This window comes from Phoxinus phoxinus (genome assembly GCF_949152265.1).
Source record: "Phoxinus phoxinus genome assembly, chromosome: 18".
NCBI classification, from domain to species: Eukaryota; Metazoa; Chordata; class Actinopteri; order Cypriniformes; family Leuciscidae; genus Phoxinus; species Phoxinus phoxinus.
Genome location: NC_136893.1, coordinates 17,771,007 through 17,795,723, shown reverse-complemented (window position 1 = coordinate 17,795,723; position 24,717 = coordinate 17,771,007). Strand labels below are relative to the sequence as shown.

The window sequence follows — 24,717 nt, the reverse complement described above, 5'->3', positions numbered from 1 at the left end:
TAAGTAAATTCTCACCTCACTGTAGGAGGAATCCCAGGCACTGTCTTCCTCTGTGTCGGAGCGCTTACGAGATCTCTTTCTTCTGATGCTGTTCACACTCTCATCTGAAAGATTAAGAAAGTTCATGACAAAGTATAAGAAAATTCAGACACTTTAGTTTCTATATACTGGATATAATTGTATTCTAGGCGTACCTGATTATGCATTTTAGGCACCAGAGTGATCATTTAATTTAATTTATTCAAATGTACTAAATAATAACAATTAGCATATATAATAGTAATATAATATTTGACAATGGAGGAGATAATCAAGCTAATTTCCTACTCTCTGTAACGTTGTTGATTACCATTGAAAATGATTTTGTAAAAACAAGCAAAAAAGGCTCTACACCAAGATAAACATTAAAACACACTGTTCCAAAAGTATAGCCACAAGACTTAAACCTACGTGTTTGAGTCAAGTGTGATAGAATTGCTTACTAAAGTTATATTGAATATTTAAATTCCTGTCATAATTATATGTATATGTCGCTAAACATGGTAACTTTCACATGATACGCACAAGGATAGCTGGTATTTACATGTAAAAAAATATTTAAATTTCTCAGGAAATACATCGGTAACAATCTTACTGATAAAATGACAATTCAATCAAGTGTGTTAAAAAAATGTATACACTTATCTGCTATTAAACCCTCCAAAATGTCTTGCCTTATAGACTTGCATTGTAACTGCGTTACTGTAAACATGATGTTTTACGTTACTTTCTGAAGTAATTGGCAGAATGTCCCAGATGCTGAACCCAGAGCATGGGTCTGTGTACCTGCGGGTGAGGCTGCGCCTCCGTTCTGTTTGGGGCAGAAAGGTGAAGGTGGCTCTGCCGCAGTCAGTGGGCTGTTCTCATTGGTAATCTCCAGACCGCTGTCATTCTCTGATAATCCCTCCCCCACAGACGTGTCGCCATTCACGGCAGCCTGAAAAAATTGTGTTTTATAATCTTCACAGATCACAGAGCGCAAACACAACATTTGGACAACTCAAAATCAACAGAACTGCATCCCATGTGACCTGGCACAGCTGAATGGGTGTGTGATGGTACAAATATTTTCTGTTCTTATTCATTAAATTAATTAATTCCCAGGGAAATCAAGAACTGATAAGAATGTAAAAGGTGTACCTTGAAATGCAATGCTAGTCGCTTTGGATAAAAGCATCTGCCAAATGCATAAATGTAAATGTAAAATAGATACTAATGGAGGGCAGGTCCAAACATCTTCACAACATCACTGTCACCCCAACACATCACCAATTATGATTATCAATGAAAGGTGTAGTTATGACATTTAGCAGCAGTGTCTGGGCCATACTCATCAGCCAAACCTTGACCTCTTGACCCTTTCTTTTAAGTTAACAGAATATGTATTTTTACCTACTATTTGAGGACAACTAGGGGTCAGATTTACTAACAGCTTGCACTTCTTTTAGCATTAAAAGAATACTGTCAGGATTTACTCAAATGAATGCTGAAAAGGTTATTTTCGTGGCTGACTTTATTACATATGCATTTGTAGGAGTTTCCCTTTCAGATTCAAAACTAAGGTTTGCGCTCGTCAATTTACTGGTATTTGCGCCATTATTTAATGCCCAAAAAAGCATGTCTTAACCCATGTTGGGTCTGTGTTGTTAGTAGATAGTTAGTATTGGTTTGCAACCCTACGCTAATTTGCGCTGCTCTAGGTAGATTGCGTTGGAAATTATGGAAATTATCCGCTTGCATCTGTGTCCTTTAATTTACAGTAGATCACAAGCAAAACTTTCCACTCCCATCAGTGCTTTTAAGGAATTTGACTCTCATGCTAATTTAGTTAATCTGGCCCTAGATGTATAAACATGAAGGGAAACATCTTCAATTAATTCAATACAGTTTTACAGAGAATATTACGTTAAACCTCCAGTAACCAAGATAAAAGAGATAATGGCAAGGAGAAACTCTAGATAATGGCAAGTACAAACTTTTCCTGAAACGATGTGTCTCAAAAAGAGAAAGATTATCATATATCCAGTTTATTTATAAGCAAATTAGGGCTGTCAATATATTTTTTTTAATTAAATAACATCATGACCTCTAGAAAACAGAATACAAACATAAACTGTAATAAAATATAATTTGGTAAACATGTATATATATTAGGGCTGTCCGTTAAACGCGTTATTAACGGCGTTAACGCAAACCCATGTTAACGGCGTCAATTTTTTTATCGCGAGATTACCGCCTAGCAAACTTTGTTGTTTTTTTCACATGCTTTTGCAGCAACTAGTAACGTTATTAAAACTACAACACCACACCGGATCTAGCTAGACCAGAAACAAAACAAAACAAAACAAAACAACAGCACGCCGCACACACTTGTTTGGGCTTGCGAGCCGCCAAAGAGTGGACGAGAAGCGCAGTGTCTAGCACAACTGAGCGCGTCTAGCACATCGGACGCGCACTTTCTCCGTTTATGGCCAGCAATAAAAACGCAGAATGGCGCCGCCGGTGTGTGTACACTCATAGAGAATAATGTGTTCGGATTTTAAATACGAGGCGCTGCGCTTCTCGTCCGGTGTGCGACCCGCTTTAACGTTACGTTTTGAGTGGATGAATGATGAGCGCGAGACGCCGAAATGGATGCCAATACGATTCTGAATGGAAAGTTTACTTTTAAAAAGTTGCCAAATGGGTTAGTTGACAAGACCAAAGTGATCTGTGTGTTTTGTTGTTGTGAACTGAGCTATCATCGCAGCACGTCCAGTCTGAAATAGCACTTGATGGCCAAGCACACACACACACACACACACACCGCTGATGCGATCTCAGCACACTCGTCACTATCAGTAACGTTACCTCGTCAGTATTTCTGTCACCCTTTTATTGATGGACAGTGTTACATTGTGTGAGAGATTATTTGCTCCAAGTGAGAATGTCAGTGTGGAATTGAACAGTATAATGCCAATCTTGTTTTCAATAAAAAACATTTGCACAAAGCAAGCCGATCCACTTTTCCATGTTGATAAGAGCATTAAAATGAGAAAAAATAATGGAACAAAAAGAAATCAAGAGACATTTAGAATAGATAAAAATGTGCGATTAATCGCGAGTTAACTATGACATTAATGCGATTAATCGCGATTAAATATTTTAATCGTTTGACAGCCCTAATATATATATATATAAAAATAAAAACAAAATATATATATATATTAGGGGTGTGCAAAGCAGCCGATATTTGTATCTGTATTTGTATTTGTTGAGGGGGGAAAAGTATTTGTATTTGTATTCGAGTAAAATTCAAAATAGGCGTAAAAATCGTAATCGTAAAAAAAATTTTTGCGTTACACTACTAATTTACTTTATATTGTAAGTATTCTTTAATTATATCCATTATAATAATTATGGATATGTAATATTGGTTGATGTTTTTCCATAAATCCAGCAATGAAACAAGGAACGTCATTGAAAACGTCAAACAACATAACAGTCATTACCTCATCCATGGTTAAACAACAACTAATACAATACCATTGTGAACATTATGAAGCCTACAGCTTACATCTTGCTGTCTGCAAAAGACAGAGTAACTTAAACGTACCATATAACTCCCACACGTGCATACAATTCGACACAACTACACACGCATTTTTAACCATTTTAGCCGAACGTTAACGTTACTCTGTCAACAGCCTATTGTCTAAATTACCACGCTAAACAGAGCTACGTAAACAGCGTGAACATGAGAGCACCCGACTGCAGACGTCAATAATGCAGCGCAATGAAATAATCTCCCGATCAAACTCCGCTTCCTGAAAGTTATAAACTGCCTCAGGAACCCAGTTAAGGTACAACATCTATTCAACAAAAATAGTGATGGAGTTAAGTGTTTTTTCGCTCAGCCAAGCGCTCTCTGTTGCTGTGTGGAGCAGCCTGTGTCCGTCACTCTCTCACTCATCCGGGCATGCACTGCGGTCTCATGAGGAAACGCAGCTTTTTGATATAAAGTTTTTCTTGTTCCCAAATACAAATATTTTTTAAAGTATTTGTTCGAAATAAGTATTTGTAAAAAACACGTTATTTGTGCCTTTCCGAATATCGTATTCGGGTTCGGCTCCACCCCTAATATATATATATATATATATACATATATATACATATATATATATATATATATATATATATATATATGAATACAGTATCTTGTTAAATGTTGATAAATGTTTCAGCTGAAATCTGTCTCCTGTTATTCAAATCTATAACCTGCACTACAATGTACAAATAACAGTGTTGTTTTATCCGATTTGTTTTGATGATGTACAGCATAAAAAAAACTTGCGGTCTTGGCTGCTGTTGTCACTTGTCTAGTCTCTTTCTTGGTTTTGTGACAGAGCCGTGACACTTCTGTTTTGTCTTGTCTGTGTGCCTTGTTTCATGTGCTTTCATGTCTTGTTTTATCTTGTGCTTTGTAGCACACAGCTTGTGTTTCACACTAGCTGTGTGCTTTCTTGTTGTCATGGTTTGTGTGAACATGTGACGTGTGATTTGTTTTATTGGCCATATGCTTGTGTTTTTTTGGCTGTTATGGCTGTTATGTTTCTTTGTGCCATGTGCCCCTCCCATCTTGTTACCTGATTGATTAATTTGCCCCACCTGTCCTCCCTCGTTACCTCCTTTGTTTGTTCTCCCTGTGTTTGCAGTTCTGTGCTGTTTCGAAGTTGAAAGTCAAATTCTGTCTTGTTTTACCCCTCAGGCTAGTTTTAATTAATAAAAGCCTTATTTCTCTGCACTTGAGTCCTCGCTACTTCGACCTCGCTGTATTTTGACTTGAAGAAGAGACATATTAAAACCTTAAGAAGATCAGACCGCTGACAGAGCAGTGTCAACAGAAATAACACGACCAATACATTGCTGTGCGCTGAGAATTAATGTATCTATTAGGGATGTCAATTTACACAACTTCCCAAAATTGATCGTTGTTTTAAATTAACAATCAATTATTTGTTAGCCTTATTATTGCAATATGAGGCCCCGGTTACACGTACATGGTTATTTTGAAAAACGGAGACATTTCCCTTCGTTTGTGCCCTTTGTTTACACGCAAACGGAGAATTCGCCTCTGAAAACGATTCTTTATAAAAACTCCGGCCAGAGTGGAGATTTTGGAAAACTTCGTTTGCACGTAAACTGAGAAAAACTGAGTTTTAGGCAGCCGTATGTGACTATTTTTAGGATTCTGATTGGCAAACGTGGGCTTGAGCTTCTCGTTACACTGCCACCTACAGGTTTGGCATGCTCTTGACGGCATATACACGGGTTTGTGTAACAAACACTTTTCTGAAAACTGACAGGTGTGCACAATGTTATTTTTGAAAACGGAGAGAGGTGAAATGTCCGTTTATGAAAATAGCCGTCCACGTGTAAACGTAGCCTGAGTCTACTGCAATATCCTCCAACGTGTCACCTACTCAGATGAGTGCTTGTCAGAATGGGTCACTCCTAAAGAATTCACAACGATTTATTAAAATAGCGTTCTCATTATAATGTTATGTAGCATGACAGTCCAAATCATAGTTATTATTTTATTACTTTTAATGTAAAATGGTCCCAAACATAACTCCGGCGCGCTCGCTTAATTTGTTTCATGTTAATGTATTGTTTTAATTAAGCAGCACAACTGTTTTCAACTCTGATAATAATAAGAAAAGTTTCTTGAGCTCAAAATCAGCATATTAGAATGATTTCTGAAGGATCATGTGACACTGAAGACAGCTTTGACATCACATGAGAAATTCAGCTTTGACATCACAGGCATAACATTACATTTTAAATTGATTGAAATAAAAACACTTATTTTAAATTGAAATAATATTTCGTTATATTATTTTTTACTAGGGATGTGCGAGACCTAGCCATGTAGTCGATGGCTGCTGCTAGTCCAACTTGGAAATACTAGTCGTTTACTTTTTTTTGGCACATTTAATCTCTTGCTTTATATTTTTTAAAAGGCTACGTTTAAATAACCATCATGTTAATGTTACATCTTAAAATTAATATATATTATTTTGCAAAGTGTAAAGTGTTTCATTTTATTAAAAAAAAGTGTATATCTTCAGTGGAAAACAAAATCATTAAAGTTTACCAGAAATTTAGCATGCGTTTAATTTCACTCGTGCACAATTTCATTTCAGAGAAATGTCCGCTCGAAAGATGAGCAAGGTGAGGGACTATTTTTAAAGCCCTTTGACAAGCCCAAACGTTTCTGTTTTTTTTTTCTGTCATGCCAAACTAGTATATAACAATGAAGCTTACTTATAGGCTTGTTATACTATCAGTTATGAGCGACAATTCGGTATGAAATGTTTATATCGGATTAAAGAAATAATTAGAGAAATATTATAAATGAAACTTACTTGACACTTGAACAGTTGCTATATCAACATCCTAACAAAAAGAATACGCTTAAATAATGTATGGTTGTCAGTACACGTTAGGCTTCTTGCGATTTTGCCGCCAGTCATGTGTACAGATAGTTTTCATACACAAGAAGCATGTTAAAACCAGGACCTGCAAGTGGTTGCCGTGGTAACAAACAACAATATCTTAACATGCTGACTTATGTGTAGACTAGGGCTGTAACGATACAGCAAACCCACGATTCGGTTCGTATCCCGATTTCTGACCCACGATTCGATACAAACCGCGATTCTTGCGAGGAGGGAGGATTTTAAAAGCCAAATAAATAAATAAATAAATAAATAAATAGCTAAAGCTATAACTCTGTTTTCTTGTAACAAAATACTTTTGAAAAACAAACAGAACTATACTCCGTTGTGGAGATGATTCGAGCATGTTAAAAATTCTTCTGAGGTAACCGAGGCTTACTGTCTGTGCTGTAAACCACAAATAATATATTGCCTATTCCGCATGACCCGCATCTCAAGCGCAGGAATAACGCTTGCCACAAGTGAACGCGCCTATATAGAGAAATGCACACTTCCTACGAATTAGCATAAGCAGCCATTTCTTTATGTTTTGAATTAACGTTAAATCAAGTAAAAGTATTTCAAGCTTTCTATGTAAGTTTCGATTCGTTTATGAGGTGAGTTCCAGTTCACGCGCGAGCCGGTGCCACACACACACACACACAAGCAAACACCGCGCGCTTTGCTCACTTGCTCTGGTGTTTGCTTGTGTGTGTGTGTGTGTGTGTGTGTGTGTGTGTGTGTGTGTGTGTGTGTGTGTGTGTGTGCTCGTGCGCGCGTGTGGGGGAGAGGTGCGATTTTTGAATAATAATCAAATGATACCCAGCGATCTTCGAATATTATTTTTGCTTGAAATTCCCATACCTAATATGTAAAAGACCCCGTCACAGCCCTAGGATCTATTCTGGACGAGAAAGATAAGTCTGGGAAGGGGTGTGTCGATCGCGATCTGCCTTCTCACACCGCGACACAGGTTTGTGGATCTGAGTGTCGCGATTTCGGTTTAATATCGTAAATCGTTACAGCCCTAGTGTAGACTAACTAAACTTTTATTTTTAAGTTGTATTGTAAACTTTGATTGTATTGCATGTATCTGACTTATTTTTTAGCGGCATTCAGTATGGGATTTGACTGTTCATAGATTAAATAGTTTAATACAAATGAATCACATATACAAACTGTCTCCGGGGGTCGGGGTTAGACTAGTCGGTTGCAAAATTTCTGCTTAAACGTTATTGAAATTAGTAATCGCGCAAATCCAAATCCACAAATATTTACTGTATTTTTAATCAAACAAATGTAGCCTTGGTGAGCAAAAGAGACTTCTTAAGAAAATATCTAACTGACTCCAAACTTTTGAACTGTATTGCAATGATTAATTATATGCTTTTTTCCCATTCATTTTCCCTAAAGATGGTGCTATTCTTTTTAAGACAAAAACGGTATTTACACTTATTTGGCAAGCACAGCTGTATGATAAAGTCTCTGAATCAATGATTTTTTTGTGTCATCACTGAATGAAGTCCCTGCTTGGTATTTTACAGTAGATACATTAAAAGGTTATAGTATAGGGCTGTGCAATTTATTTAATTTCGATTTTGGCTCTCAACGATCACCAAAATAGTACAATCGAGTAAAAACGATTTTTTTTGCCATGTTCTGTTTTGCGTGTTCTGAATGACACGCGCACATCCGCCCCTCCCGAATCCATAAACTCTCTCAGCTTGAATGTTTAAACTGATAAGACTTAAAAAGAAGTGAAAATGATCAACTTTAGTTATGATACAATGCTGGCCCGATTGTGCAAGTGACAATTCCGTCATGTCATTACTTATAAACGCGAGAATGTAGTTTCGACGCTTGCCTTGTCAAATCCCTTTACATGAGAGACAGAGGGAGAGAAGACACGGCACCTCTGAACACTCACGCGGTGTGTGAAATTGCGTCTTGGAGAAAGTTTTAAAACGATTGATTTGATTTTATATTCTGTGTGGATTAATTTAGGATACTCATACAATCTACATGCTAAAGTTAATCAATGTTTGCGGGGGAATTTCCTGCATTATAAGTGGTAGACCTGCAGGAATTATTAAATTACTTATTGAAGTATTATCTGTTATATTATTTATTTTAATAGTTCAAAAAGTACAATAAATGGTAAAGTATGATTTCACTTTTCTAACTTTAGTAAGTGTGTAATGTTGCTGTTTGAGCATAAACAACATCTGCAAAGTTTCAATGCCCAAAGTTCAAAGCAAAGGAAGATACTTGCTTTTAAAGAAAAGGACTACAACAAACAGCTGGTAGGGACTACACGACATTCCTCCAGGGTTAGGGACATCAGAAATCCTAAAATGTACATAAACCCCGCCCCCGGGAACACGCAGTCCATGTTGAGAAGAGGAAAAGTTGTATAAGACATGTTGTTGTACTTTTTGAGTACAAAAGCTATTTGTGAGTCAGCTCAAACTGTAGCATCCATCTTTTCAGATGCATAGAAAGTCACTCTGTGTGCATCTCACAACAGTTCTTATACGCGCGATTTATAGATTACCATGACAGAATATCCTAATTGAAGATAGTAAACGCCACATCAGCAACATAAATTCATCAACTAACCATTCAGAGACGTCCTGGTGCATTCTACATGTTGTCACTTCTTGAGTCTCTCCATCTTTGTCTGACTCCGTTTTAACATTAAAGACAGTACAGTTTCTGTCATTTTAGTGTGTCTGCGTGAGGTAATCACATCTGCTAACACACGCGAGCTCTTGAAACCCCGCCCTCTGCAGCAGCTCATTTGCATTTAAAGGGCCAGGCACAAAACGGTGCGTTTTTGCAAACCCTCAAAAAGTGACATCTTTAACATGCTATATAAAAATATTTGTGGGGTATTTTGTGCTAAAACTTATGCTAAAACACACACACACACACACACACACACACACACACACACACACATTCACACTGGGGACATCAGAGATTTATTTTACATCTTGTGAAAATGCCATTTTACCACCTCTTTAAGATTTGTTGAAAGCTGTCTTTTTAATAAATAAAACACGTTCCCAAAGTCATGTGAAATAATCGTGTTACATAATCGTAATTTTAATACTGACCAAAATAATCGTGATTATGATTTTCTCCATAATCGAGCAGCCCTATTTTAGTATATTTCATTTATGGTGCCTCTGACAAAAAGAGTGTATTTTTTGCAATTTCAAAGCAAACACATAAATGTCAAAAAGGTGAAAAATATGAATATGAATGTGACTTTTTTTTTTTTTTTTTGCTTTATCACCCTCTAATGTGAACAGTGCCGAATATGAAAAGTGTCAATTGTGTATGTGGATTAGCAGACAAAAATGTAAAAACTATACAAATGAAAAAGCAGATAACTGCTAAACATATACAAAAAAGGAGAAAAAAAGGAGAGAGCACTGTTTCCTTAAAGCACATAGACAGAAGATTGTGTGTTCATGAATGTGGGAACAATACAATCTGCTGTCGCACTTCTGGAACAGTCCACTGGAATGCCAGACATCTTTAATGCCACAGCTGCTCTGCAGCAGATCAGAGGTTTTGTCAACACACACGCACGCACACACAAACAAACACACACACACACATGAAACGTTGAGTTTCAATGTTTTATGGGGACTTTCCATAGACATAATGATTTTTATACTGTACAAACTGTATTATATCCCCTAAACCTACCTATCACAGAAGACTTTCTGCATTTTTACATTTTCAAAAATCATTTATAAGCTGTTCTCCTCATGGGGACCAAAAACTTTCCCCATAATGTAGGGAATACCTAAACCACACATACCTGAGTAAATTATGACAGAATTTTCATTTTTAGGGGAACTAGGTGCATTTTATAATATGGTGAATGTTTTAATAATACAATGACAAACAAGTAGGATCGATAATCCTAATATTGAATTCTATCATATAAATGATTAATTACGTCTTCAGCATGATGCTTAGAAAATATGTCTGCAAATGAATGCAAGAGCTGTTCAAAATCACATTAGCATGAACAAGAGTAAACTTACATAAAATAAAACCATATATTCTGTTTAAGGAGGCAAGTAGAGGCTGGAGAGGTCAAAGGGTTTATGGGCTCCTTCATTCATTCAGTTTATCTTACTGCTGGCTCATAATGACACCCCCTGCACTGCTCTTGCCTAAAGAGGCCCCCAGCTCAAGCTTTTCAAAGGCTGAAAAAAAGTCAGCGGATCAAAACAGGTGGCTCAGATCCCCTTTTATACTATGTAATAGCACACACACACACACACACACACACACACAGAGGAAAATGTGTAGAAACTCAATGTTATTTCCCAGAGTTCTGCCATGCTTCCCAACCATGTGAACAGACACTTTCCCAAAGCCAAAGGCTCATCAGATAACAGCTCTGTTAGCAGACATAAATTATTCCAGACAAGACACAACATGAGCAAACAGTGGAACCACATGTTATGAACCTGTAGGACAACTTGTTTTAGCCAGTAAAGACTGTTATTACTCAATTAATCCACGATTGAAACTCAAAATAACAACACAAACTACTGAGTATTCAGCCTTAAAAGGATAGCTGGACTCCAGACTAACATTTTATGAGCAGTAGCATCGGTGCAACTAAGTTCTACAGATGGTGGCACCAGCACCTGATTCGGTAGTGCTGGGAGGATTTTTAATTATAAAGTTAATTTAATCCTAAAATTACTATTGTTTTGCACTAATAAGTGCAGTTACTAATAATATTACATGTTTGTCTATTGGAAATTTGACAGTAACGCAAAGAGCTTGAATTGAGATGCAGATAAAATGAACTTTTATTAAGAACAGTACCGTTAAAAAAATGCTTATGCATTTCGCTTATGAAATGTACCATTGTTCCTCTGATGATACTGATCAACAGAGGTGGAAAGTCCAGGTTCAGAAAGTAAAAGTCCTCCTCAGTATTTTGTTCCAATCACCTGGATTTGCTAATTAGCACAGTTTTTCAGCCAGGAGATAGAACTAATTAGTGAAATCAGCTGACTGAGTTCATGGGTGGAATAAACATATGGCGGGACTTTTACTTTCTGACCCCTGGACATTCCACCTCTGCTGATCAATTGACCAAAAGCTTTAGTGATTATAAAGGGAGCGCTCTATACTTGCTTTCTGTGTAATTAAGTCACAATTTGAAGAAAAGTTTTTGTTTTTCATGAGACTTTGTGACGTCCTACTTTTTCCCATATGGGATAGGAAATGGCTAAATCAATAAGTGCTCCTCTGTCGCCATCTACTGGTCAACCCCACCTTCCCCAGCGGTTATTCTATGTGTGTTATGTATGCAGCAGCAGCATGTCTTACATGCTCACAGTAGCATGTCTCTGTACTTGCTCTGAAGCAGCAGTGTAGATAATTCTGCCAAGACCAAAAATATTAATATTGCCATATCCATTACCATGCCAATCTCTCTGAGAGTTGTCATGACAGAAATGTATTTTTTAGATGAACTAATCCTGTAAATTAGGCCTGAGATGCTGAGCCTACAGAGGATAGGCAGTTTGGATGGATGAATGGATGGATGGATATCCTTTGAAATGCAAAACACTAGGGTTACAATTAATGACTTGATTTTGACAAAAATCTATTTATCTGTCGATAATTTCTCTTTTTAATCAATTAAAGTCCCACTCCGGTGAAAATCAAGTTTTTAATATGCTTTAAGACAAACCATGTGCAAAATCATTGAATGTTCTCTAATGTCACAAACTCCCTTGTAACCAATCAAGTCAACGTGGAGGCGGGCTTTAGCATATCATTAACTAAATAGGGTACGTTTAGCAATGTAGCGGGTGAATGTATATGATGTATATTATGATGTTATGATTAACTATATGTCTTTCTCCACTGACATTCTGAGTTGTTCAAAGCGCTTCTAAGGATGCTGATTTTTAGAAGACAGCTGTCTGACTGAGATGGCGAACATGATCATGGTTTGTGTAACATTAGCAACACATTATTAGCTGTTTGATAACGTAGTCAAGCTAAAGGCTAAAAAAGCGTTTACTACAGTATAGTTGACCCGACCGAGTGGATCATTGAGTTGGTGTGAGTGGAGGCGGGGCTAATTTGCACATTCATGACTCCGCATATACTAAATGAAGCCAGTATTATAGTTGTTTTAACTATAGAAGCAAGGTGTTATATTGTTAGATTCAAGCTATTTTAAAGCATGAATAAATTTTTTTCCACAGTAAAAAAAAACATTTAATTAGGTAATTTTGGTGATCAAATATGAACATTTCTACAATGTACAATGTATGTGCAAAAATGGAGTAAAACATATAAGCTAGGATATAAATGTTAATAAAAAATAAATAAAAAGTTCTTGCTCACATTTGCTGTTTGTCGGAGCCGAAAACCTTGTAGTCAGGGCTCCGACAAGCTGTGGACCAAGTGACTCCCAGCTTTTGGTCCTTTCCATTCGCCCCACCACCCCACATTGCTTTCTGTTGGCTTTATACTGTGCTATCCAAATAAAGTGGAAAAATCCCAAAAATAAATGTTCAAATGTATACCTTTGATGAAGGACAGTTTACACTGCAACAGCAACAGACTTTTCGTAGGGTTTTGTCTGATAAGTATGTTACTTCCTGTTGGCGTTGGTCGGCACTTGTTTTCATTTATGTAATTGATTTTTAGTTGTCGGTCTTGGAATGTCTGAGAGGTGACGTACTGTAATTGTACGTTGGTCGACGTCTCTCTGTGCAGTGTGAATTAGCCTTAACAAAGAATACTGCGCTTCCTTTCTGCTCCATTTAATTGAAGTATGTGCACACTATGTGAAGTATTTGATGTTTTGACAATTGAATCACTCAGTTTCTGTCATGATGCACTGCTTTGCGAAATGAAAATCCTTGAATTATAAAAATACAATGTAACCAATGTGTTGTTGTTGTTTTTTCAGTTGTCTTTGACCAGCACAAAGTCATAACTAGTCCAAACTAATTGGTAATATTTTGTCTGTTCATTTTATCATAAATAATTTATTTTAGATTTAGATTTGTTGTTGTGGCCACATTCTCTTGACATTTCTAAACAACAACAAAAAAATATCAAGAAAATTATATCCCTATTCAAGAATTTTGGCCTTACATGAATCTTCCAAGTAAACTTTAAAGCAAACTAATATCCTTTAAAACTAACCAAACTGAAGAGGTATCTTCAAAACTGTTGGCTTATAGAGTGTTCCAGGATCACTTTATTTTCACATTTAGGACAATTCAAAAATGCAAGATTATAACCACACATTCAAGATTTCCGGAAATAAAATATCGGTGTCATGTAGAGCTGCACGATTAATCGTTAAAAGATCGAAATCTCCATTCAAACAAACAGGCAATCTTATTCCTAAACAACCATTCGCCCGTCTATAAAACCTTTAATAAAATCATACCGGAACATTCAAATCTGCGTCGGAGCTACCACTGACCCAAGAGAAAGTAGTTATTATGTATAGGTATGAAACAGCTTCACAACCAGTCTTTACAACCACACAGTATCGTTATATCTTTTACAAATATTTATATTATCACATAAGTACTGGGATAAAAGTTTATAATTAGGATATAAACACTGATGTCAACAGAAGCGAAAGTAACTTGGCACTACTGGCACCTTTTGAAAGTAACTTGGCACTTCAAATAATGATTGTATCATTACATTGTTACAATCAGGTGGTGGCAAGTGACTGTTAAAAATGTATTTGTCAGTGTCATTCATTCAAGAGATTTGTTCCCTGATTCATCCAGTAATGTAACAAGTGAAGTATTTATGAGTAAGTCATGTAATCCCTTTTTTTTTTTTTTTTTTTTTTAAGCCAATTCATTCCGATTAATTAAATTTTTGAAATAACATTTTGTCAGAACCTCTAGTAAATGGCATGCTATTTTGTATTGTTTTCTGTTCGCGGGAGAATCGTGATCTGTTTGAAAAAACAAACAAATTCATCCAGAATCGTGCAGCTCTAGTGTCGTGACAACGCCACACAACAGACTTCCATTTCTGTCAGTTCATTACAAACTAAAAGACCAGATGAAATTGTTTTCTGTGGTATCCGACAGCCTGTGACAAATGTTGTCAATAGCTTTAACCTGTATTTAACCCCGAACATTCCTTTAAGTTCAAAAGAAATAATGATGTTCAGAACACTGACATGCTGCAACAGAGTAAAAGGAGGTCAGAACCATTTAAGACGCGTTTCGTAGAACAGATTTGTTGGAACAGACTAGTTTCAGTTGTGCTCAAAATGAGATGGCACATGCTCTTGGGCATCTGAATGGCCAGTGTGCTCCTCTCTCCTCCCCGGCCAAGCAGCTGGTCTGTGGGATTCAGAGCACTTACTCAGCCAGGTGCAGCGTTCAACGAGCCTGCTCTCTCTCACTTTATCTCTCTCTCTCTTTGCACTCTATGGAGTGCAGGACCAGAAGAAAGAAAGTAAGCGGTCTTGCCTCATTTACTGTCGTAAAGAATATGTAGAAAAATCCATTAGGAAATAAAAATTCAGGGCAAAGTTGAGTAGAGCTGTCATAACAAAACTGCTAGAGCAGCTCTTCCGTTATCAGAACAGATACTTTCATTTTTCCTCTCTCTCCCCTTTCTCTAATCCCCTAAATTCCACTGCACTTTTGGCCTCATTTTGAACCCAAAACACCAGAGATGAATGGGACACCCACACCAATCCACACCTCTGTTTGTGTGCATGTAGGTGAGAAAAGTGTCAAACAGATGATTGGTTTTGGAAGTGAAAGTAAGGATGATATAATTTAAGTGATGCAGGTATCATTGGAACTAGGGTGGATGTTGGATTGTTAGCAAATAACGGTCAAAGCTATCGCATAATGTTGGAATAAATGGCACTAAGGTCCAGCAACATTCAACATTTGTTGGGAATTTTCACATTTCCACTCATTTTAACAGGAACGCATGTGATCCAGAATTTTTGCGTGAGGGCAAAGGATTTCCACACAGAAATTCAAGTTGGTCAAGTGGAATCGCTGTGCTGACCAACAGAAATAGCTTGTTATGATAGTGACTTGTGTGTGAGTTTTCCTTTTTGCATTGGTACAATACTGACAATAGACAATAGACCTTTTGCCTACGAAATTTCACTAATAATGTGATTGCATCTTAAGATTGCACAATATAAAGGAAAAATGCAATAAAATTGTCTGCGTTATACCATGAAACAAGTGCACAAAGTGCAGTCATATGGACTACTGTTATTATACTTGTATAGTGATTTCGAAAGATTAAGTCACCATTCATTGTAATTGGATAGAGAAGATCAACACGAACATTCTTCAAAATTTCTCATTTTGTGTTCCCCAGAAGAAAAAAAGTGAGTAAAGTGTGGGTAAATCATGACAGAACCTAATTGCTCTCCCAACACTTTTCTTCCATCTTACCGTGGCAGTCATCTTGTCACTTTCCGCCATTATAGCGGACGAGTACTTATTGGATGGCATCACTACTTCTGTCGTCTTTTTTATTTCTTCCTCTTTATCCTGTCAAAAAAGAAACAGACTTGAATAAATTATAAAAAGAGGCAAAACAGAAAAGAATGAACCTAATATGACTAAAATATTGAAAAACATAAGCATGCACTAGCATATGGATGCTCCTTTGAGAAAAGATGAATGGATATTTGTTTTTAGTCTTTAACTAAACATTGACCTCTGTCTCAGCTAAACATGTTGTCATATTTGCCCTTAGGAAACAAGCACTCACACTTCCTTTAAGAACCAGGAATAGAAAAATGGGTCAAATAATTAATGACTTCATCATTCTAAAAAATCATTACACAATCAATGACACAGTAGTTTCTTCAGAAAACTCTAGAACAGTATTGATCTGAATCTACTCAGCAATATGTTGCAGTTATGATTAGGTTTTACTTCCAGTTTCTGACCTTGCATGTTTGTTTCAGGTATGTTTGTTTCATGTTTGATTTTGTCATCATGTGAGCTGTACTGTTCAAAATGTTTAGATGTTTTTTTTTCCCATGGCAGTCATCCTTGGAAAATTTTGTGATATATTTTTGTTAACACTGACTGTCAGTTTTGTCTAGCTGAATGCTACTGTGTATCACACTAATCTTTTCTAATACAGATTTGAACAGTTGGTAACATTTACTGGGTAAAGTAAATCAATACTGTAGTACACAGGAAAAAATATGCACATTTGTTATGTATGCAGTCAGTGCATTTACTTTTGAAGTAATGTGTTCCATGTAAACTAGGCTTGCTGCAATAGTCGATGTTATGGTGTTCAGCCACACACGATTACATCACTTTCCCATTGCGGCACCGCCCCCTGCCGTCGTTTTAATTTTTTATAGTAATAAAATGTATTTCGTGCAGTTATGGCGCTTTTCCACTGCATGGTACGGTACGGTTCGGTACGGCACGGCACGCTTTGGCGCTTTTCCACTGCATGGTACGGTACGGCTCGGTTCGGTACGGCTCACTATGGCACATTTCCACTGCATAGTACGGTACGGTACGGCTCGCTTCGGCTCGCTTTAAATGGTACCACCTCTGTTGAGGTTCCAAGCGTACCGTACCGATACTAAACGTGACGTGAAAACACTGCAGATCACTGATTGGTCAGACAGAATCGTCACTTAAGCGTCATTGTATTTGCAACACGAGACACTAAACCCGCTAGATTTAAATAGCCAGACAACAGCCAACGCAGTAGCAACTGTTTTTAGCAACTGTACTTGACAAAATAAGTTTTAAAAAAATCACAAAAGAAATGGCTGAATCGTGGTCAGTGGACGAGGTGCAGACGTTCCTCTCGTTGATTGCCGACGGACCAACAAACAGTGTAGGGACAAATTTTAGAGGCGACAACTATTAACGATCAGTCCCACCCACTTTGAAACGGTACTAACTGCAGTGGAAAAGCAACCGAGCCAAAGCGAACCGAACCGAACCGTGCCGTACCGAGTTGAGTCGTACCACGCAGTGGAAAAGCGAAGCGAGCCGAACCGTTCCGCGCCGAGACGAACCGTACCGAGCCGTACCATGCAGTGGAAAAGCGCCATTTGAGAACAGACACTACACTACAATTAAAAACTGAACGCTTGTGCCGAACAAGAGTTGCAGCACAGATCAGCAGCATGAGACAGATTTAATTTATCAGCATGGTGTATGCGTGCTTATTCGTTTTGTTAATAAAAGTTTTGTTTTTATATAACCGAGTTTGTCATGGTACTGTTTTGTTGTTGTGTTTTTCATAAAAAAATAATAATGGACCCACCCACCATTCAAGCAATATCCGCCCCAAATTGCCGCTAATATTTTTCTTACACAAACTCATGGTTTTGCTTCAGAAGGCCTTTATTGACCCACAGGAGCCGTTTGGAGTTCGTATACAATGGATGGATGCATATTTTTGAGCTTCAATCTGTTGGTTGCAATCCACTGCCACTATAAAACATGGAAGAGTCAGGATATTTTTTTATTTAACTCCGATTGTATTCATCTGAAAAAAGAAAGTCATATACACCTAGGATGGCTTGAGGGTGAGTAAATCATGGGCTAATTTTGAAGTGAACTAATCCTTTAAACTACTAACCCTCCTGACAGCTTTGTCGGACAAAATGGCGGAATCAGCAGATGGCGGATTATGATTGGTCAGATCGCCTGTCAATCAAAGTCCCTGCGAAGGCTGAATTGAGTCAAAGTGATTTTTTATTTCTTTAATTCTTTTTTTAATGAATTTCAAATTCGTTTTCAAATCTCACTTAAGAAAGAAAGACATACAGGTTAGGAACGACATGAAGGTGAGTAAATTATGACATCATTTTTATTTTTGGGTTAAGGATCCCTTTAATTCTTTCCAGCTTAGTATAATTATTTATGTTCTTCCGTAGCTCAAAAATCTCACACAAGGTAGAAACATTCAGCCTATCAACACAACAGTCATCAGTCATTCATACTTTCAGATCACAGCTGTTGTTTATGTTACACCCTGAGGCCAAGGGTGGCGAATGTATTTCTGTGTCATTATAACTCTTAACTTTTTCTCATCGCTTTGGAATGGTTTTATTTTTCTATATCACAGCCTGTATCAGACATGCACACTGGATCTGGGGAAAGTGGCAAGCCACATTATGCAAACAGGACACAGGGAGGGCATCCAGATGCCTCCTACAAGCAATGGCTAAATGACATAGTGATTAAGTCTGCAGACAAGCACATGCAAGTACTTGCACAAATAAAGGCATTCACTTCTTAACTTCTATGGATCTCATTTCAAGTCCATTATCTAAGTGACAATGCGTTCATTTTCATTATGGGTCCTATAAACATACATACTCCCTCCACAGCCCAGTGGGAGAACTGAGAAAACCTGTGAAGGTGAATGAGATTGAATACAATAAGAGGCCACATCAAAGGTCTGTATGAATGACAGAGATTGTGGACTTTTGTGTACCGGTATGTATTTTGTGTGTGTGATTGTATCTGTCATTTAGGATCAAAAAACTAATATTAACTTCAACATAAAAAGAGATTAAAGCTACAATATGTCATTTTTTTCGCCGCTAGGTGTTGCTAACCTCTTACAATAACAAAGGCGTAGGTTTATGACGCAGTGACAAGCTGAATGATAGGACTTGCTGTCAAGCTGATAGATCTAATAATGTTAATGGATGAGTGAAAACATTAAAGGGTTAGTTCACCCAAAAATGAAAATAATGTCATTAATGACTCACCCTCATGTCGTTCCAAGCCCGTAAGACCTCCGTTCATCTTCGGAAAACAGTTTAAGACATTTTAGATTTAGTCTGAGAGCTTTCTGTCCCTCCATTGAAAATGTATGAATGGTATACTGTCCATGTCCAGAAAGGTAATAAAGACATCATCAAAGTAGTCCATGTGACATCAGTGGGTTAGTTAGAATTTTTTGAAGCATCGAAAATACATTTTTGTCCAAAAATAACAAAAACTACGACTTTATCCAGCATTGTATTCTCTTCCGGGTCTGTTGTCAATCCGCGTTCACGACTCCACATTGACGCTGCTGACGTAAGATGCTGCTGACGTGTTATCTCGTCCGTGTAGTATTCGGGTTCAAATAAATATGGATGGGCAAAAAAAATGCAAGTCTTCCTCTGTGTCGAAATCCTTAGACATGTTTGCGAAGATTGCTCCCTCAGACTGTAAACGAAGCTCGGGCGCACCAGATAACACGTCAGCAGCGTCTTACGTCAGCAGTGTCACTGCGGAGTCTTGAACGCAGATTGACAACAGACCCGGAAGAGAATACAATGCTGAATAAAGTCGTAGTTTTTGTTATTTTTGGACAAAAATTTATTTTCGATGCTTCAAAAAATTCTAACTAACCCACTGATGTCACATGGACTACTTTGATGATGTCTTTATTACATTTCTGGACATGGACAGTATACCATTCATACATTTTCAATGGAGGGACAGAAAGCTCTCGGACTAAATCTAAAATGTCTTAAACTGTGTTCCAAAGATGAACGGAGGTCATACGGGCTTGGAACGACATGAGGGTGGAGTCATTTTTGGGTGAACTAACCCTTTAATGTTTTTTAACATTACAGTGGTATGAAGCAGGTCGCGATTGCTAATAATAGACAGATATCACACGCGAGTCCCGCGGATATAAAGGAAAAAGGACATTTATTTCTACCGAACTCTACTCTACTGAATTACTACTCGCACAGGTCAGTTTATTTGACGAATTAACCTTGTGAGGTAACGCAACGCTGTTTCACTTTTTCTAACGTTACACTACCATACTAAACAGCATTTGAATGTGTTGAAAGTTATGTTTGTTTGCTATATGAAACTAGCAGCTTACTAGTAAGCTATATCAACATTAGAAGAATAACATACAGATCATATTCTAACATTTCATCATGTTGAGCTATATAACATTGATTTGTTTTATGTACATTTGCTCACCTGTCTAATAAAGATTGTTCAAGAGTGGTGTCGCTGTCAAGTCATGACTCGTGAAGCTCTGTCAAGTCCAAGTTTGTCACGGACGTGGGCATCTCGAAAACGCCACGGTGAAATTGAGCCTCATTTTAGTTCTCCTTTTTTGTCCCAAAGTCTGCTTGCCATGGTCCATAATGTTTGAACGAAATAAGAACAGCGTGCCGCTAAACGTTACGCACTACGCAGTTCTCCACTTCTGTCGCCATGGTTACGTCATGGCTATGGCAGTACGAGCGGAAACCGAATATAGAGCAGATATTGCATCATTGACAGGCGACATTTTTTTTCCGGGACGGGTCATTATTTAAAATGGGAATTTCTCTGAAATAAAAAATCTTTGGAGACTTTTGGGATATTGTAAGTACACAAGGAAATATATCACACTGTGCAAGTGATTTTTGGATATTTTATAAAAAAAATATTACATATTGTACCTTTAAGATCATTTTCAAATTCTATAATGAATAATAATAAATAATAACAAAAAAAGTTTAGGGAAGTCTGAAAATTGGTCATTTTAAATGCTTCAATCCGATTAGTGAACAAATCACTAAAAAGTTTTGATAAAAGTGGCAGAAGCAACAGATCTCTTTTTCCATATTGTGACGTACATTCAGATTTATTGAAAAAGAAAAGATGTAATACGGGGACTTGGTTCAATGCATCTGTTGCTGATTGGTTTTTGAGATATGTATTGCATTGCACACAACAATGGAGGCAGATGATGAGGGGTGGGGTCAGGGCTCCAGAATAACTTTTCCACTGGTTGCACTGGTGCTACCAACTTTCTAAGTTGGTCGCACCAGCACATGATTTGGTCGCACCTTTTTTTCTTTCTTTTTTTTTCTACAACATAGATTAATCAATGCATGCTGATGAATAGTTGTCTCAATCTTTTCATTTGAATATGACTTATATAGTCCATTAGGAATTCAGGAAATGTAGGAATTATGCACAGTTACTTCCTGGTTTTCAATAAGCCAGCTTGAGCATTTCAGGTGAACATTCTGTTCACTGTACATCCACACAAAACCATCAATTATGGTTGACTTTTTAATGTTGTATTTATATTTTAATGCTGTTATCACAATTACCTAATTTGCCAATAAAGCAGTTTTACTGATAAACAGAGCCAAAACCATATCAATTTGAGCCGCTAGCTCAAACTGCGGTGTCGCATCGCGTTAACTCCCGCATCGCGATCGGCATCCGACGATGCTAGCGAAGCAGGAGAGAATGGGGCCAGTATCTGAGTGGATTATTATTACTATTATTGACCTACGTTAAGCATATTTTGCCGCTATGTGAAAAAAAAATCCAGCAAAACGCGCCGGCGGTTGTGGAGTCCATGCAGGAAGAGCAGCGTTTGGCACACAAGTGCATGTAAACACTGGCGCCTAATTTCCAAGTCTGGTGGAAAGTTATGCAGTCCAGCAGTGCTGTTGCAACCGGCAACACTACACCTACGTACCATCCTAAACACTATACTAAATACAGATAAAGCTAATGCTAAAAAACTACACCATCCTAACTGATGCATGCAATACTATGCTACTAACTAACTATGCTTTAACAATACTAACAACACTAACAACTATGCTAATTAACTACCTAGGCTACACAAAATAATCTAAATAACTATATAAATGCTATGCTAACTAGATGCTAAAATACGCTATCCTGATCGTTTTCAATACTCGTAATTCCAATTTCCAACTCATGACTCGTTACAGTGGTTTTGACAAAACCAGATGCTTTTATACCAGGGGCTGCCAGGGGCGTGGTGAGCTCGCACCAAGGGCGTGACAGAGTACCGTCACAGAGTACCCTACATCACAGAGTACCCCTACGTCACAGAGTACCCCTACTTCAGGAGATTCCGTTTAACCTGAAGAGGGCAGCACTCAGACGTTTTTACACCATATATTTGAAAATTAAAACACTTTATACTCAAAAGTTAAAAAATGTACTCGAATCAATGAACAGCATTTATGAAGCTCCATTCTTACAGATCATTAACTAAAAAAAGTTGTTTTAGTGTTTAGTTACCCTTTAAGGACTGCAGCATACGGATAAAATGGCGTTCTATTGCGAACGCGCAAATTTAGCATGCGTGCATGACCATGCACTCTCACAAATGCGACCACATCAAATTCTAACTCGCACATTGTCAAAAAATGGTCGCATATACCCCGGGTTTAAGCAGACTAAATGATTGGATAAGTCCTGTACATGTCACCAGAGAGAAGTCTTAAGCTTTCAACAAGAGGTCCAGTTATGACATTTAGGCCCGATTTCACAGACAAGGCTTGGATTAAGCCATGCCTTAGTTCAATTAGGACAAATGTGCCTTAGAAAAAAACATTACTGGTGTGCATCTTGAGACAAAACAATGGCACTGACATATTTTAAGATATGTCAGAGCAAGTTTCTTTCAGTCACATGCATTTTAGTCTGGGACTAAAATTAAGCCTTGTCTGTAAAACCGGCCATTTCATTGAAATGATGAGGTCAAAATAAATTGTAACATGCATTAAAAAACATGCACTAGGAAGAGGATTCAAAACAACGGTTTGATCACACATTCAAATCGCTAGTTTCTTCCAACATGAATGCAGCTGTGAGCTGACAGAAAATAAAGCGAGTTATGAATGACTTATGTTTTGGACATCAATAAAAGCCGAGAGTGTCACGTAATTCGAACTGGCCGTATCGTTTTTAGTTCAGTGTGCAGTCTCATTGTTACTAGAGTTTTGATTGAAGTCTGAGTCATTTTTATGCAGCAGCGCAAAACCAAAGCGACGGCGCGGCATTCCTTCGAGAGGCCCCGCGGGCATTGAGCGCGCGCTCCGCCGTACAGTCTACCAACGACAATTAGCACGTTACCCTCGCTCAGATGCACGCTCGACTCAACTCACATTCACCCCGCTGCGGAATTCACCTGCACTATTACACGCGCTCACATTTCTGTTGCTTTAGGAATAGCTCGCCCAGAAATGAAAATAATGTCGTCCTTTAGGCTCACTCTCATGTTGGTCCAATTCTATGTGATTATCTTTCTTGTGCGGACCACAAAATGAAAATGACAGCCTCATTCGCAATTCACTTTCCTTCTACAGAAAAAAAAGATGCAATAAAACTGACCGATGACAGAGTTTGTCATTCAGTCCCTAACTGACTAACATCTCATTACGTGTTCCACGGAAGAAAGAAAATTATAAAGTTTGGGTATGTAAATCGAACTTTCGGTAGCATACAGTCCTGTTCCCCATGGGCATATGTAGGCTAGACTACTTATTACAATAACTATGGGTAACAACTAGGTACTAACCTTGAACCTACACCGAAACCTAACATTAATCCCTGACTGTGGTGTGGTTATTTTATATTACCCAGAATTCTCGTTGTCTACAGTACATACTTACATTGTAAGTATGTACTGTAAAATAAAGTTAAAAAGAAAACGATGGAAGACTATTCCATAGACCTAAGTGATGAATTTACAGTAGCCTAGAGGTATAAAAAAATGTGTCCATTATTAATTATGTTGCAAAAGTGAGATTTTGTCACTACAGTAAAAACTTTAACCCGCGAGACTGTTACTAAACGTCTTGACGTCAACGAAATAAACCGGTTTCTAAAATGGCTCACAGAATTTATTTTACCTTGTTTATCTACTTTTTCGCAAAGTTGGTTTCTTTCTGGAGAAAAACGGTAACAAATTTAGAATATGGGCTTCAATTACTTTTGCCATCTACTATTTTAATCTGTGAGGAAATCCCACTGTCTGTACACTGCATCTTCGCTGAACATCTGGATTTCTTGACAACGTGGAAATCTTTGAATAAGAAATACCCTTATAAATATAACAAATAGAAATTCATTAGGAAATGTGCACAAAACACCAAATACCTAAAACCGGCAATGTAGGAAAATGAGGAATAAATCTCAGAATCTTCCCCACGCCATTTACATAATCTCCAATAAAACAAGCTTCCAGCACGCCTCAGCCATGCACGCTCGACAACCACACACTATTTCAAGGTTTAACAGAACGAAATTCAACATTCGAGTTACATATAGATCTGTTGGTTAAAGTAGCCTAAGTAAAATAAAACTAAGTTTGAGCAAGTCTATATCATCAGACA

At 37.6% G+C, this 24,717-nt stretch overlaps 1 protein-coding gene across 8 annotated transcripts in view; it reads right to left on the bottom strand.

Moving 5' to 3' along the window:
- dnmt3bb.1 (DNA (cytosine-5-)-methyltransferase 3 beta, duplicate b.1) overlaps positions 1-24,717 on the bottom strand; it is a 52,293-nt gene that overhangs the window by 27,269 nt on the left and 307 nt on the right. For 4 of the 8 annotated variants that reach the window (XM_079587771.1, XM_079587766.1, XM_079587772.1 and 1 more), the window contains exons 2-4: positions 15,995-16,093; positions 826-976; positions 16-104 (exon numbers count right to left, since the gene is read on the bottom strand). In XM_079587771.1, coding sequence (XP_079443897.1) covers positions 16-104; positions 826-976; positions 15,995-16,054 — 300 coding nt within the window. In that variant the 5' untranslated portion in view covers positions 16,055-16,093. Of the gene's footprint in view, positions 1-15; positions 108-825; positions 977-15,994; positions 16,094-23,510; positions 23,535-23,900; positions 23,919-24,717 lie in introns of those variants that run through there. The other 4 variants (XM_079587769.1, XM_079587770.1, XM_079587767.1 and 1 more) reach the window with 3 other exon arrangements.